General features: G+C 44.0%; 1 protein-coding gene across 1 annotated transcript; it reads right to left on the bottom strand.

The window, feature by feature from the left end:
- Positions 1-15,189: 15,189 nt before the first annotated feature.
- LOC100285875 (ATG1) lies at positions 15,190-16,385 on the bottom strand. The gene has a single exon (NM_001158765.2). The coding sequence runs from the start codon at positions 16,278-16,280 to the stop codon at positions 15,501-15,503; it is 780 nt and encodes a 259-aa protein (NP_001152237.1). The 5' UTR covers positions 16,281-16,385; the 3' UTR covers positions 15,190-15,500.
- Between the last annotated feature and the right edge of the window lie 747 nt (positions 16,386-17,132).

Below are 17,132 nucleotides of genomic sequence, written 5' to 3'. Positions count from 1 at the left end.
TGTGCATTTCACGATCTTTACTCATGATATTTTTCACTAGATGTGGAATTACGGTATCCTCTAAAGCCACAATGGCAGAAACCTATAAGGTTTAGGTGTTACTAGCAAAATATCCCCATTGTGCCAGAATGACATACTATAACGATATATCTGATCAATGAAAAATCCCTGATGGATTATGATCTTTGATGGACTTTTGTTTCACCATCATAGATGTTGCAATGGATGAACGCCTGGAGCGATATGTCATATTTAGAATATGTACTATTGCAACTATATTATCCCTTAAGTCTTATTGAAGGACATGTTACTTGTTTTGCACAACTATGTATAAATTGTAGTGTAAGATAGAAAATGATAGCACCCCAACCTCATCCATTCTCGTTATTTCATATGAACAATGAGACATATATTTTGAAAAATATGCTTGAGTTATGAGGGATAACGACTTTGACAGATGTCATCGTCAGGGGAGCGAATGCTTATATTGATCACAATCGTGAGACAATAAATGTCATATTCTATGCCCTGAAGGCGTGATCTTGATGGTCAATATGTGAACCTTTATGGAACTTTCTATCAAATATATAGATCCAGTCGATCGAACACCATCAGTCAAAGTGGCTTATTTATATTGATACGTGCACTTACCTCGTATATCCTAGAAGTGAGTAGAGGTAAAGTTCCTGAAGTAGTTCTTGCAAGGATATGCAATCCGTTTGCTAAATCTTTATGTGCATATACTTCCAGAAGAAGATGTTTTGCCTTATTGATACGGTTTTGCAAGGATCAGGGGGAGCACATTTCTAAAGTTAGCCCTTGTAGAAGATTCGATAGAATCTAGATCCCAGAGGATCAAAATATGTCATGATGACAGTTGTTGTACTCTTTTTCCCTTGGTGAGTTTTCTTGAAGTTTCTCACATGAGGTTTTTAACGAGGCAACAAAGTGCAAATGCAATTTGTATCACCATGCACTCTTTCTCCATATTTTTCCCACTGGGTTTTTTCGGAGTTTTAACGAGGCATGTGTTGGTCGCGGTATTCGCCCAAGGGGGAGTGTTAAGTAACCCTAGTTAGGGTTATGTGGGCAAATATCTGCTTTGCCCCTGAGGGGTCTCACATCTCTATATAAGGAACCAGTACACCCCCTCATAAGAGAGAGAAGAAAAAGAGGCCAGAGGCCCAACCCTATATCATGTGTCTCGTGTGTTTCCTATGTCGTGCTTATGGGAAGGGAGACGAGTCTTCTACAGCTTCTCGCGCCTGTACTGCTGACGGGAGGGAAGGCAGCGGATCTGGTGATACGTGGTGACGTAGTTCTCAACAGCATCAACCTGGGAGCATTAGCCGATTTGGTACATCAATACATGTTCATATGCCCATTCCAATCTTGTCTAACTTTGCTAACTTCCCCTTCTCTACCCGTATCTTGTTCGTTTTGAAAACACGTCTTCCTACTCGGCTAAGGTGTCATCAGATATAGAAGAAGCAGAGAGTGGGGTAATAGCAAAAAAGAAATATAACTCGTCCGAGGAAGTGGGTTGTGGCAAGGTCTCTGTTGGGGGCCTTCGTCTTCCAAAGGTCCTCAAAAACATGATTTAAGAATGCTTCTGGATTATAATACATGAACAGGTACCTTCGGACTCGGATCAGAACCACAGTGTGAGAAGCACAAAGAATACGAAGGTTGACGCAGCGCCGAAGCTACGCGCAAGGGAGCTTCGGCATGACAACAGAAAAGGGAACCAATTTAAAAGGGAAAAGGCCATTTAGACCTCGATGGATCACTATAGAGTCATTAGCAAATGTAAAGGGGCATGGGTGTAATTTTACATGGGCTGCGTCCCGTGCCTATAAATAGATGAACAATGCTCCCGTACTGTTCGCGCTGACTTGGCATTTGCTTTTGCGTCACGCTCGTACCTTTACCTTCTTTCAAGCCGAAGGTACATTTGTAATTTGATATCATTTCTATTTTTCCATGATAATAAAATAGAAATGAGTTTATAATGCTACATAATTGTTCATGTTATCTCTTACATTCCATATGATTCTCCTTTTTTTTATCGTATGCTGCAATGATGAAGGTATGTCCTTCATAACCTTCATCTGAAGATCATTATATCCTAAGGGAAATAATGTCTCAAAGGACGAAGGGCATTAACATTTAACATTTTTTGTGTTGCTTTGTTCTTAACCCATAGCATTTGAGAACAAGTCCCCAACATTGGCGCCCACCTCCGGTGAACTCTTTTCGACCACCTTTGGCAAGCATTGGCCTTCGTCATGCCACCGAAGAAAGTTTCAGCGCCAGGGGCTACCGTTCTGCAGCCACTGGACCCAAATCAGGAGACCCTTTCTCTTCGAGAGGCCCGAAGCCAGAAGAGGAAGGCCACTAGTCCAACACCCCAGGAGGACGAGTTGGACCAAGAAATCAGAAACATGGAGATGCTTCATCAGCAAGTGCAAAAGAAGAAGGAGAAGATGGCCCGACTAGCTGACCTTCAAAGGCAGATCGACGAAGCCACCGAAGAAGTACGTTACCTTGCTCAAGACGAGCAAGATCGAAGGCCCCAACACAGGGAGCTTCATCAAGAGGGCTTGTTCAACAACGATGGATGGTATGATGATTTTAATCATGATACCTTTACTTTTGATGATGCTTCTCCCTTGGTAGCAGAACTGCAGGCTATCCCGTGGCCCCCATCATACAAGCCGCCTCAGCTTCCAATGTATGATGGGCATTCAGACCCGAAGCAATTTTTGATGAGTTATGAATCAACTATATCTTCATACGGAGGCAATGCAGCTGTCATGGCCAAGTCCTTCGTCATGCCAGTTAAGAATGTGGCTCAAACGTGGTATTCTTCTCTTCGGCCAGGGACTATCACTTCATGGCAGAAGCTCAAGGACATGCTGGTGACAAGTTTCCAGGGCTTTCAGACGAAGCCAGTCACAGCTCAGGCTCTGTTTCAATGCACGCAAGATCATGAGGAGTATCTCCAGGCATACGTCCGAAGGTTCTTGTCACCAGCCAAACTGAACCTGTCGTTAGGGGGCTTCGTCCAGGACCTACTGCCTAGTATTTTGCTAGAAAACCTACACAGACTTTGGAGAAGCTGCTTCAAAAGATGGATGAATACATCCAGGCTGACAATGACTTTCGCCAAAGAAGGGAGGAAGCCTACATGTTCTCTGAGATGACCAGGGGCTTCGGAGGAAGAATCCACCCAAGGCATGTCAGATCAATCCACTTCACCCAGAATGACGACAGAGTAAGTCAGCAGCACAAGCCACAATATTCCTCGCAAGTTTTGGGGCAACAACAAAGCTATTTTCGGGCGCGAGCTCCAAGAGGCAGAGGCGTCAGGGGCTTCGGAGCAAGGTTTGGGGATCAACCTAGGAAAATTTATTGCTTATTCTGTGGTGAGGACAAGGGCCATACTACAAGGATGTGTCATGTCACCATTCAAAAACAAAAGAAAATAGCAGAAGCCGCAGCTCAGCAGAACCAGCCGAAGCAGGTCATGCATACTGCTTCGTATCACTCACCCTACATACCAGATTATGTAGGTAACCATCCTGCAGCGTCTGTTGCTTTGGCTAGTCAGCCACAGGCATCCTGGCCACAACCTCCACCTCCGCCACCACTACAACCTGCATATTCACGAGGCCAGCAGCCAGAAAGGGAGCCAACAGACCCATCAACAGCGAGATTTCAGGGAGGATTCCGAAGCTCGCACAGTCAATAGTACTGTGCCAGAATCGAAGCATATCTACTAAGAGATATCCTACCCCTGAAACAGTTTTTACATTTGTTGTCATTTTATTTTTTAATAAGGAGCAATTATTGAAAACCTAGTTCTTTTGTCATTTTCAATTTCTTGTAATAGCTTCGTTCTTGCCATAGTAAAATATATCTTCTCCACAGACTCACGAAGTTCAAAAAGTCGTTGAAGCACAAAAGTCGTTCCTAACGGAACGTGGGGCTAAAAATCACATTACAAGTATCACCGAAGCTACAAAAAGTCGTTCTAAGGAACGCAGCGTAAGTTTGCCGAAGCTACAAAAAGTCGTTCTAAGGAACGCAACGTAAGTTTGTCGAAGCTACAAAAAATCGTTCCTATGGGAGCGCAGTGTAAGTTTTCTGCTCAAAAGTCGTTCCAAAGGGAATGCAGAGCCAAATACCGCCGAAATATAAGGCGAAGCGCGAAAAGTCAACGCGAATACTGCCGAAATAGAAGGCGAAGAAGTTCAAAAGACGTTCCTAAGGGAATGCAGAACTTACAGCGAAAAGTCAGTGCTGATACACCGAAAATTAAGCGGTGAAGCCGAAAAATAAACGGCAAAGAGATTGAGTATTCCACTATGGGGATGTGAGTGTGTGTCTTCGACACAAATATCATTTTGCATAGCATAACATCATCACATCATTTTGCATAACATAACATCATACATCATATTGCATCAATGGCACAAGAAGAGGATACAATGTTGACCTTCGGAGAATGCTTCGAAAAAGTGAAATTGTGCTAAGGCACAAAATAAGTTTTGAAGAAATACAGCTTCATCAGCTCTGATGTGGAGGAAAAAATCTATTGTTGACGAAGCATTAATGTTTTTGCCACGATTGGAGGATTTTTTATGAAGCATAAAAGCTCTTCTTTACGAAGCATGAAAAGAAGGGAAGGTGTTTTTTTCGCCGAAGGCTCAAAAACGGTATGTACATAAAAGTTTCATGCATCGCAAAGAAATGAATTACAAAACCATTCATATATTACATTCAAAACCTAGGAGCACCGAATATTACAAGCATAGTCCAGCAAATGTTACATTAATATTCTAGCATTGTTTTTACAATATTTACTCTTCTTCTTTCAAAACTTTATCTGCAGCTTCGGTCAGCAATTGGGTAACGACTTCGTCTACAATAGTTTCGGCCATGTTAATAATTTCAGTTGATTCCTTTGCCTCTGGGTCGGCCAATGACTCAAAGGGCTCTGGGGGAGGAGATAGTTCAGCTGCGGTAGAAAACGTAAATCAGTTCGAAGTTACAAAAATAAACAACAAAGTTAAAAGCCATTAAGTAATACCTATCCGCCTTTCGAGTTCCGTAGCTTTTTCAGCTGCTTTCGTTGCTTCTCTAGTGTCATGAGTATCTTTTTCGCTTTTCTTTATTATTTCATGGGCCATTCCTCGGCCGCCATTTTCCCATATGTCAGTGAAAAATTTTCCACCTATTAAGCTTGCTTCGGCCGAGGGGTCCTTCGTATCATCAATGCAGAGGGCAGCTTCGGCCTAAGCCAAGGTTTTAACATGTTCACAACCTGACTTTTCCAAAATAGCTGCAACTACCCTCGCACCAGAGAACGCACACACATCCCCGCGGTCACTTAGAATTTCTTCAAAGGGTTCGACCTCCCCACTTAACCATTCAATAACGCCTTCGGGGTCGCCTTGTATGAAGTTTTCTTCGGAAGAATAGGCGCCCACATTAGCAAAACTGGTTTTTATTTTCTTCACACAGTCCATAGATTTTTCAAAGCATCTTTCCTTGGATGTGCGAAGTTCTTCAACGTTTTTCTCTAAGTGATTTGTCCAGTTTTCGCTAATTTCTCGTTTAGCTTCTGCGACTGCGCATTTCTCTTTAGCTTCGGCCAGTTGCTTCCGAAGGTCTTCAATCTCAATTTTTTGGGATTCAGATTGGGTTTTGAAGTTAGCTTCATCTTCTTTTACTTTATCCACCAATGTAAGTAGAATTTTGTCTTTTTCCAAAGCTTCGTTCCTTAGCTTGATAACCTCCGTTCGAAGGTTGTTGAGAGCAATGGTGCAACTCTCGTCTTCAGCATTCTTTTGCGCCCTTAAGGCGTTGCTACGTATTAAACCCTATATGAAAAGAATGAATGGGTTAATATAAGAACAAAAGAATAATTCAAAATTCATAAACTTCCAAATACACAAATTTTGTACCTTCAGACTGTTATATGCAAGACTATCCGCAAGATCGTCCTTTGTCATAGCGCAGAGGCCAGCTTCAAGCTTCGGGAACCCCATACTTCTGGCCATCTCCCGGCAGACAGATAATTCTTTGTTGTCTGGGAGGCAATATAAGAAGTCATCTTCGTCTGTGCCATTAAACACTAAGGCCCCTTTCGGGTATTTCAGTTCTCGGGCATTCAAAAATTTCTTCTTCAGTTAATCTTTTTCCCGAAGCATGTCGAATAATATAATCAAGGACCTCAGAAGGCGCTTCGGGAGTAGGAGCGGCAGCTTTTTCAGGCAAAATCTGTTCTATAGCTTCTTCCTCTGCTGCCTTTTCTCCAATTTCCGAGGATTTCTATTTGGTGGGCTCTGAAGGCCCAGCTTCGGCGTCGGCTTGGCTCAGTATAGCTTCGGCTTCGGTCAACTTTGTCTCGGTTTCAATCTGTGTTTTCGAAGCCTGGGCAATTTTTCCTGGAGTAGAGCCTGAAGCTTTTATCGTCTCCAGCACATCTAATACACTAGCCATCCTTTTTCTCTTAGGGGTTGCTGCTAGACCTTTTTGTGTCTTCGGCACCTCCACTCCTGCCGAAGGGCTTAGAACTTCTAATGTTTTCGTCTCTTCGGTTCTCGGTTCTTCAATTTTGTCAGTCTTCGGCATTGTAGCCAGTTCTTCAGCCTTCTGTATAGGAGGAGTAGGCTCCTTTGGTGCAGCAGCTGAAGAAGTTTCCCCGCCAGATAGAGGCACTATGGCCGGTTCAATGTAGCGCGGTCGGTGGGTAAGGACCTTCAGTTTTTTCCTCTTTAGCGCAGGCTCGCTTGGAGCAGCTGAAGCAGCGACTTTTCCAGAAGTTGTACCTTTTCTTTTCTGCCCTCGTGGCGGGTAGCGATAGTCAAGGTACACAAATCCAATAGCATCAAAAACTCTATTTAGCCTTTTCTTTTTTTGGCTCCCGAAGGCTGCAGATAGTGCATTATCTTCAGACTTGGAGTATGCTCCAAGTAGCTCATCACTAGTATTTTCAACACACTTCAGCCAGTCATCGTCTGGTTCGATAAATTGGTCTCCAAACCTGAAGGTATATTTCAATCGAACCAAACCACCTTCGCTAGGGTTAGTGATGGTTTCCTTTGACATTTCTGAGCTGTCTATCAGTGGCCATATCCTGTATGCTACATGTTCTTGAACTAAATCTCTCGTCCCGATAAAAGCGCAAACTGTGCTGAAGGCCCTTTGGTATGCTTCGGCCGCCTCATCAATCTCTACCTTCGGTTTGCGGAGGCCAAAGCGGGACCAGATTGGTCGCATGATGATCTCTTTAATATCTTCTCTCGCCTTGAAATCATTTTTTACATAAAACCACTCTTCCATCCAGGCCTCGGGCCACCTCTTCCGAAAAGTTGGTACTCGGTAGCTTGAGCCAGAACGAGAAACGAAGCCATAGCAACCAAAATTGTTATGATACTGTTCCTTACCCCAGGGCTTCGTCTCATACGAAAGTTCATGCATGCTGCTAAAACATTTTGCACTTGGCTCCAGACCTTGACTTCTCACAGCCCAGACGAAGATCCCCATTATAATAATTGCTTCAGGAGTAATCTGGTGAAGGAAAATCTGATATGTCTTTAAAACTTCAACAACAAATCTGCTCAACGGGAACCGAAGCCCAGCTTTGAAGAAGCTTCGGTAGATCACGACTTCGTTTTCTTCGGGAGCAGGAACGGCTCTGTCTGCGTCAGCCCCCACAATAGACAAATCCCGAAAATACCTTCCTCTCATATTATCAAGATGACTCTGTTTGATGGTCGATTTCCCGAAGACTGCATGACTTGGTCGCCAGGGCCGATCTTCAGAGTCTTCGCCTCCACTTTCCGCATCATAATTGTCGCTGTCATCAGTATCTTCAGATAAGCCTTCTAGAATTTCCTTAGTAATCTTTTATGTATTTGTCTTTGCTATTGATTCAATAAATCCAGCAGTCTTCTCCTCAAGGAGCTTCTCCTCTTTGCTCAGCTTCGTCTCAGCAATAGCTTTTTTGTTTTGAGACATCTTCTCTTCGGAAATGGTGAAAATGTGTCCTTAAGGCCGAAGCTTAGAAAGTCTAAAAAATCAAGCAAGTGTTGGTAGACAAGAGCTAAAAAATTGAGCAAGCAAAGCAGGCGGCAGATAGCGTACCAAATGTGCTCGGGGTGAGTTCCTATTTATACGCCCAGTGCGTTCCAAATTGGAGGGCCCCGTCTGTCATCGACTGTTGCTATTCTAGCAAAGGGAAGGTGTTTTCGGACCTTCGGCTTAAGGCCTTCGTCCATATCGCAATTTGAATTCGTTATTCTAACGAATTAATATTGCGAGGGGCTACTGTTGGGGGCCTTCGTCTTCCAAAGGTCCTCAAAAACATGATTTAACAATGCTTCTGGAGTATAATACATGAACAGGTACCTTCGGCCTCGGATCAGAACCACAGTGTGAGAAGCACAAAGAATACGAAGGTTGACGCAGCGCCGAAGCTACGCGCAAGGGAGCTTCGGCATGACAACAAAAAAGGGAACCGATTTAAAAGGGAAAAGGTCATTTAGACCTCGATGGATCACTATAGAGTCATTAGCAAATGTAAAGGGCATGGGTGTAATTTTACATGGGCTGCATCTCGTACCTATAAATAGATGAACAGTGCTTCTATACTGTTCACGCTGACTTGGCATTTGCTTTTGCGTCACGCTCGTACCTTTACCTTCTTTCAACCCGAAGGTACATTTGTAATTTGATATCATTTCTATTTTTCCATGATAATAAAATAGAAATGAGTTGATGATGCTACATAATTGTTCATGTTATCTCTTACATTCCATATGATTCTCCTTTTTTATCGTATGCTGCAATGATGAAGGTATGTCTTTCATAACCATCGTCTGAAGATCATTATATCCTAAGGGAAATAATGTCTCAAAGTACGAAGGGCATTAACATTTAACATTTTTTGTGTTGCCTTGTTCTTAACCCATAGCATTTGAGAACAAGTCCCCCACAGTCTCTTTCGTAGAGAGGGTAAGTTCTTGTACCAGCATAAGCTTTTCTTGCACCTTCTTTAGCATAGGGTTGGGTTGGAGGTGAAGTTATGGCTCAGCTTTCTTGATCTGCTTTCTTTGGAGCTGGAGTGACAGTAGTTGTTTCTTTTCAAGTTAAAAATGTAAGCTGATAGGAAAATGTGGTCAATTCAATTATACTATATTCCAACACTCTCCCAAGTGAGTAACAATTATTTTATTTTAATTACGCTAACCAGAATTCGAACTCATAACATCTGGCTCTGATGCCATGAAAGTAGAGAATACTGGTAGGAATATGTGATCCATTCAATTATACTATATTCCAACACTTCACTTACATTTCTAACTGGTATCTCAGCATCTGTTCATGTAAGATCAATGTTCTCTAGACAAGTCAAATCTTCCACTAATCATTCCTCAAATAATTTCACTATGTGAAAAAAAATTGGTAGGTTATTTGGCTACAATCTGCAAGGCTCGAGTGACATTCTTGTAGACCTAACAGTCCTGTACACATCTGTTCCTAAAACGAAGCAGATGACTTTAGTATAATAGCATCTAAAGTAATAAATACGATCTCAATTCATAAGTTCATGAGTGGAACTTCACAAGCATAGTGTAGAATGCAGAATGCTGTCGGCCCCACTGCTTAAAAATATGAATAGTTGCATTTGTTGATCCCCATATATCCATAAGTGATGTTCTCAGTACCAAAGGAAGTCTGGTTTCATTTCATTGATCGCCAGTTAAAGTCCTCCATTTCTCCCTCCAGCAGTAAAAATTGTTTTACACATGTTTTCGAATTCAAAAGACGTTTCAACTGAAACAGCCAAATAGGTCAATACCAGATCAACCCTTGGTCCTTAATTTTCTAAAGTGCTAGTACTGTAGTACACTTCAAATTACCAGCTACGTTTACTTGTAATGTTGTAATTCTTGATGTTACAATGTTCAGCCTGACTTCCTTTTGCAAACCAAATAGGCAGTGAAGGAAACGAAATTGATGTCCCATTCCGCAGCAATATAGGTCATCCAAAGCAAAAACAGAGACGTTCCTGGGTTGTGCTAACCAGTGAAATAACACTTCACCAAAATGGAAGGAAGAATTTGGTTAACTGGTGCATTCACAAAGTGCAGTCAAAAGCAAACATTAATTATAGTGTTGTAAGAGATCATTTTAGAAATATTGTTATGTCCAAGTACTAAGGGAATGCAATACCATCATTTCAACGGTTCATGGTGTTTTTATTTGAAAGGTGCACAATTTTATGACATGTGTTGGGAATTGGGATGTATAGCAGTCTAAGTTCATTCTTGATAGGTGAGAGATAAAAGGTGATATAAAGTGATTTGAAACCTGGCATGTGAAAGAATGTTTAAACTAGTGCAGTATGGAAATATGATCCCAACTTCCAATACCTAGCTGAAATAACTCTTGCAAGTTTTTGGGTGGGTCTCTTATGCAGTGACTGTATAAGACGTCGGCGCGGAGACCGCTGATCGCGTAGTAGATGGCTATGTGGTCATCGACAGATGGCAGTTGTGACTTTAGCAGAAGGAACTTTTTGTGGATGGCTATGGGTTTCTTTTTCCTGCTGTCTGCAGAGTGATAATTCTGCCAGGGCATCTGTGTCCGGCCTATACCCTTGGAAGTTTAACAAGAACTTGTCGCGAAGGGTTTTCCATGAATCGATTGATAGTGGCGGCAGTCTGGTGTTGAAAGTGCATTCATCCCTTTTGTGAGTTTTGATGATTTGGATAACAACACATTTAAAGGTCTAACGAGTTTGCTAAGTGTTGAACAGGAAATTCAGTATGATGAACATACTTGAATAGTGTATAATGATCAGTGAACGAAGGTTCAACACGAGGTTAAATAATCAATGAGACAATGCAAATGGATATTATATGATCTCTATATTGGTTTGAATATATGGACAAGACCCAAGAAATCACTACATACATATGATCAAAATAGAGGATGAAGTGATTAAGAGGATAGGTCAAGCCAAAGTGAATAAGATATGAGGAATCGTGAATTGGCTTGACCATATTACTATCAGTCCATATATGCTTCTATGAGAATCAAACTAGAGCTTGATTGATCTTAACGGTTATATCTAGAAGACATTCAAGCAAGGTTCACAATATTGAAGAAATGATTCTCTCAATGGATGATCAATATGATGTGACTCAAGAATGGCTTGATAGGGTGAAGATAGCAAGGAAAGGGCTTCGAGGAACTAAGCGAAGGTGAAGGCCAAGCGACGGCTTGTGGACCGAGGTACCATGGCTAAGGTGAAGAAGAGAGTACTTGCACTAAGTCGATGAACTAATCAGCTATGAAGAGTTATAACATGTTGATGCATCAGTACAGTGACTTGAAGCCATGATTTAAACTCACATATGGTGATATGGTACAAGTCACATGGTTTGATTTATGTTTGCTTCAAAAGGTGAGACAAAGATGTTTGTGATCCTTATGAAGCAACGCCATGGAGAAATCACACATGAGACACCAATGACTCAAGGAGTTTACTTAATTATATTTTATTTAACTTGAGTATAGGAATCGTCGTACTATAAAGAGGGATCCAAAAAGAAGGTAGGTGTTTGCCAAAGCTCAAGCCTCTATATTCAAAAGCTATTTTTTGAAAACCAAAAATCTCTTTAAAATTATATGGTTGACCGTGGTTAGGTTTGAGAAACCTAGAGTGTTCTTGTTGAAAAACAGCTGAACTTCTTAAACTGCAACTGAGCTTTTCAGCTGAGCTGAACTTCAGCTGAGCTGAGCTTCTTCAGCTGCAGCTGAGCTTTTCAGCTGAGCTGAACTTCAGCTGAGTTGAGCTTTCTCAACTCCAGCTGAACTTCAACTTCAACCGGGGTCCAGAGAGGTTCAACCGGGGTCCAGGGCAAGTTCAACCGGGGTCTAGAGAGGTTCAACCGGTGTCCACGGAAAGTTCAGCCGGGGTATTTTCCCCGGACCTCACTGGTCAAAACCGGTTGAACCGGTCCTAGGGGAGGTTCAACCGGTGTTAGGGTCACCTGACCGGTCTAACCTCCTGACTGGCAGACTGACTACCAGTGTGACCCCCAGGCGGTTGAACCGGCCCTAGGGACGGTTCAACCGGTGTCAGGACCTGTTTTTTGCAGTCTGACCTGCAGTCTGCTAGTCTGAATGGCAGACTGTCTGTAAGCCTGCCCCAGGCGGTTGAACCGGTCTTAGGGGCGGTTCAACTGGTCTTGGTCAACTTGACCAGTCTGCCAGTCAGTCTGACAGTCAGACTGGCAGAAAGTCTGCCTGACCTGCCAGGGGCGGTTCAACCGCCCTAGGGGGCGGTTCAACCGGTCTCAGACAGAAAAATCTGCCCAACGGCTAGTTTTGAGCTCCACCTATATATACTCACTCCTACCTCTCTCCCCACACACAAGAGCACGACCCAAATTCCATTTCTAACTTGAAGAACACCTCCCACTCTCTCTCACACATCTCTTGCCTCTCCCATTTCAAATCTTTGGAGAGAAATCTTTGAGTGAGTTTGAGAGCTGCGGTTTTTGAGCTTCATCTCCAAATCTCTCTTGCTCTTCTTCATTCGAGCTTTGGTACTACATCGAGTTCTTTGTGGATTCATTACCCTTGGAGCTTCTAGCTCCTAGACGACTAGGTGTCTCTTGTGAGTCTCCAAATCTTGTGGAAGACCACAAGAAAGTTTGTATTACCCGCTCGTTTGAGCAAAGATTAGTGTGTGAGCTTGACTTTTGTGGTCGGCAAAGGGAGGATTAGGGTTGAAAGAGACCCGGCTCTTTGTGGGCGCCTCAACGAGGAAGTAGGGCACCTTGGTGGTGTGACCGAACCTCGGGATAAATCTAGTGTCTTTTGTGTTCTTGTTCATTGTCCTTATTCGTGTTCTTCGTTCTCTCACCATTGCGTGGAAGATTTGTTTATATATTTTTGGTGTGTGGATTTTGAGAAGTGCCCTTCTCAGATCTACTACTTTGAACCCTGTGGATCAACTAGAACATCTCATTTCCAAAGTTAACTGGGTGAATTTCGAGATCAATTCAGTTTTACCCAGTTTGCTTCTAGTTTTTGTTGAAAAAGTTTTAACTTGCCTATTCACCCCCCCCTCTAGGCAACTTTCAGGTGTACCATGTCAGGGTTGGGTCTTCGAGTGCTATAATGAAAGATTTGCCAAGGTGGCGTCGCCCCCTCCGGATGATGCGACTGCAACCTGGTAGCTCATGATGTACTGTGCTGGGTCGGTGCTACCGTTGTACTTGGTATAAGTACCCGCTCTGAAGTTGCTAGGCAAAGGTGAAGCCTGGAGTTGTGGTGCAAGTGAGCTTCGCTCATCAAGGTAATTTATCCCCTGGAAAGTGGTTGGAGCTGTGACTGGTATGTAGGGAGAGTTCTACTGCATTGGGTGAGAGCCTTCGTCTTGCATATCTGCGTTTTGTTCTAGCTCTCTAGTCTTCTGCTCCTCATCTAATATCATCTGCCTGACCTTGGCCTGCATGGTGATACGTTGGCGCTTGGCTGCAAGTATTTTTTTCTACTTCTGTAAATGGTTATTCTTGATGCTAAGGGCTCGCAGCTTGAGTTGGTCTTCGGCTGAAATGCCTAAGACTGTCTTCAGCGGTTCCCCCTAAATTTCTCCCCCTATATCCTACTCACGTGCCACGTCAGCGTTCTCTCTCCCCCTATTTCTCCACGCTCTACAGCGGTTCCCCCTATATCAAACCTCTATACCCCAGTACACCAATATTATATACATTCATCTTCAACTAACTCAACTACCTTTCAATTTTTCTTTTATTCTTATTTGGTCTATGAACAGTGCGCGACTGCAACTTAGTACAAAATTAATTAGCAAGAATTTCTAAATCTTCAATAATTCTCAAAATCTTCAACTTTCTCTTAGTTGATAGGCTCCAGAAGTAGCTACAGGTATTCATCAACAGAAACGAAGAGGACAAGGCCAACTGTGGGCACCAGGTAGCGGCACGCTACATCTAGTGTGAATGAGAAGAATCCCGCGACGTATGAGAGGAGGAAGGGGGCACCGGTGAACGTGATAGAGGAGCATTGCCGCCGTTATATCCTATACAGTGATAGAGGAGAGGACCGCTGCGGGAACCGTTGAACCTAGTCTAAGATTTCACCGTCTTCGACGATGTCCTCTACCTATAGGGGGTGAAGCCTGGCGGGGGTGCCTGAGGTACTCCCTCAGAGCTGCATGTGCGCACAGTGCCCTGTGGGGTAGGCGGATTGTCTTGACGTTGACTTTTGCTGTTGACTACCGGCCTCCTGAGGGATGTCGTCCACGAGGGGAGCCTTGCCCTTCTTTTTAGCCAGAAGGGCTGCCATCGCTGCGTCGTCGATGAAAGTAGCAGCCTTCGAAGTCGCTCTCTTGGAGGCCATCGCGGAACGGTGGGCGCTAGATGTTGGAACTTGCCGACGTGTGGTCAAGCTAGCTCAAACGACGGAGAAAAAACATTGTTGCTCTAATCCATTGTGTTAGCTTGCATCAAACTGTTTTTGTTCTCCACCGTTCGAGCTAGCCTGACCACGAGTCGGCAAGTTTCAACAACCCCCTAAAGCCTAGGGATAGTACCACTTTCGATATCACATATTTGCAACTGAAAATAAGGTTTCAGTATGCAAACTAGCCATCTAAGCATCTCCGGGCCTGCTTGGATGGGGCATATGGCTAAGATTTACCTTTTTTGTTCAAGCACTAAAATAGCCTCAAGATATATTTGCGGAGTTGGGTTTGCAACATGAGAATAGTATCAGAACAAGACAGCAACTAAACATAATTAAGTAAAACAACAGAAATGGAATGATACTGCAGAACAAAAGGAACCAACCACAGTTAATATGAATATATGGAATAAATCAAGACTAAACCACATGTCCATGGCACGAACACCAGCATAATTGACTATTTGGTTCTCACTTCCCACTACAAAATCCCAAAGCTAACACAAAAACCATATTACTCAGTTGAAATAGTATTACTGATAGTAATGCTTGAAAAACAATGCATAGAGCCTGTTCATGCAGCCCGTAACAAAAAATGCTTTATCCCCTGGCCAAATGTACTACAATCACAATAGCTTAAATCGAATCATGCCACAGATATCCCCAGTTCTGGTGTGAAAACAAATTCAAATCCACCTAGAGCTCAAGCTTATAATCTAGTAAACCTATAGTATCACTCAGTGGAAGGAGTATACCAATAGTATTACTTGAAAACAAGTATGTATACTGTGTTCAACCAACATTTGTCAGCATTCCCCTAACAAAAATTACCCGATCCCCAGCTCATCAATCACATCAGCCTAGAGTTAAAGTCAATCACGCTGCGGATATCCCCCAGCGCAGAATGAAATCAAATCCAATCCACCTATGCCTGATGCCTCGTACTCACGATCCAGTAGATCTCAAACCAGAAGGCGGGCAAAATCTTACGAGCTTGCCTTTGCTCCCTCCGCCGCTGCAGCCACATTGGACCCTTGAGCGGCGGCCGCCTCAGCCTCAGCCTCGAGGCGCTTCTTGTTTCGCTCGAGCGCCTCGCCGACCTCCTTGGGCATGTACTTCTCGTCGTGCTTGGCGAGCACCTCGGTGCCGCGCAAGAAGCACGCGCACTCCCGCGCCTTCTCGGTCACCTTCCTCCCGTCGTCGCGTCGGAGGTCGTCGGTGTAGGGCTTGAGGAGGCCCTCGACGACGACGGAGTGACCCTCGCGGAAGAGGTCAGGCAGCGCGCCCTCGTACCGGACGAGCACGTCGGTAATGAGGTCCGTGACGACGAACTCGATCTCGGGGGAGGACGACGAGGGGTGCGCAACGGAGCCCTCGAGGACGAGGCCGCCTAGGCGGACGCGGGACTTGGAGGGGTCGGCGGTGAATTTGGACAGCGCGTCGGTGGGCGTGACGTAGAAGACGAGCTGGTCCTGGAACGTGGCGAGCACGGTGACTACGAAGCCGGCCGTGCAGGCGAAGGCGAGTCCGTAGGACCAGAGGCGGCGAGTCTGCAACTGCCGCGCGCGGGCGCCGATGTCCGCGGTGCGGGGACGGGAGGAGGGCCCCGCCCGCCGCGTGGCGGAGGCGAAGTTGCGGAGGAAGGGGCCGAGCGGGGTGGGGGTGGCGGCGGCCGCCGCCGTGCGCGGGGTGGGGATGGGTCCCGTTGCGTGGAGGAGGCTGGAGAGGAGGCGACTTCTAGAGGGGATGAGGCGCGAGAAGGCCATGGGGTCGGATCCGGTTGGACTTGTGCCGGAAGGGGAAAGGCCTGGGCGCGGCGGTCGACTGCCGGTCGGCTTGTTGCGCGCGGCATGGCGCACTCCGGCGTTGGCGGTGCCGAGCTTGGACTCGTGGATATTTAAGGCTGTGTAATTTTGCAACGTAGATATGGTATTGTTTGTAGGGTGAATTTTGAAAATAAAATAAGAGAACTGCGGGAGAATGCTTGAAGGTCACCTATTTCCTTTAGCAATTTTATCATGTCAATTATACTATTGTAAAAAAACAGTAACTAAGATATGTTATTATTTTCGTTGATGTGTCATGTTAAATCACCATTTTACTGTCTACATTTGTACAGAGAGGGACATGAACTGTTTTACCATCTCTATCTCTAGCACGAATCTAAAGGGCATGGCATGACATGCCAGCAACAAAAGGTACAAAGAACCAATAAAATCTAAATTTGAAAAGAAAATAGACCAAGTCCAATTTACAACAAAATTTTGATGTCTAATACTTAATATGGTTATTTAGATTAACAATATTTGCTAGTTTTTATATAATTTAAATGATATTTAGATTTAGGAAAAGTAATAGTCCGGATGATCAACACCTTTCCGGTTACTAGGCCTTTTTCTTAGAGTTCTTAGTTGTGGCGGATCCAGGATTAGAGTAAAGAAGGGGCTGATTTCATAGCGGCTATAGGTGGAGGCAACATAAACTAGAAATAAGAGTTATTTTTCTCTCTTATTCTTCTTTCTTCCTTACCCTCCACCTCTTTTCTGAATGAGGGGTTAATTTCTCTCTTCTTCTTCTTCCTCCTCTATCTTTCACCTCTATATTTAATGGAGTTCCAT

Source organism: Zea mays, chromosome 1 (genome assembly GCF_902167145.1).
Source record: "Zea mays cultivar B73 chromosome 1, Zm-B73-REFERENCE-NAM-5.0, whole genome shotgun sequence".
Taxonomy (NCBI): domain Eukaryota; kingdom Viridiplantae; phylum Streptophyta; class Magnoliopsida; order Poales; family Poaceae; genus Zea; species Zea mays.
This window is presented reverse-complemented; position numbering and strand designations above follow the sequence as displayed.

Bases quoted from the DNA above. Each gene is read 5' to 3' on its own strand.
- LOC100285875 (NM_001158765.2), bottom strand. From the start codon at position 16,280: ATGGCCTTCTCGCGCCTCATCCCCTCTAGAAGTCGCCTCCTCTCCAGC.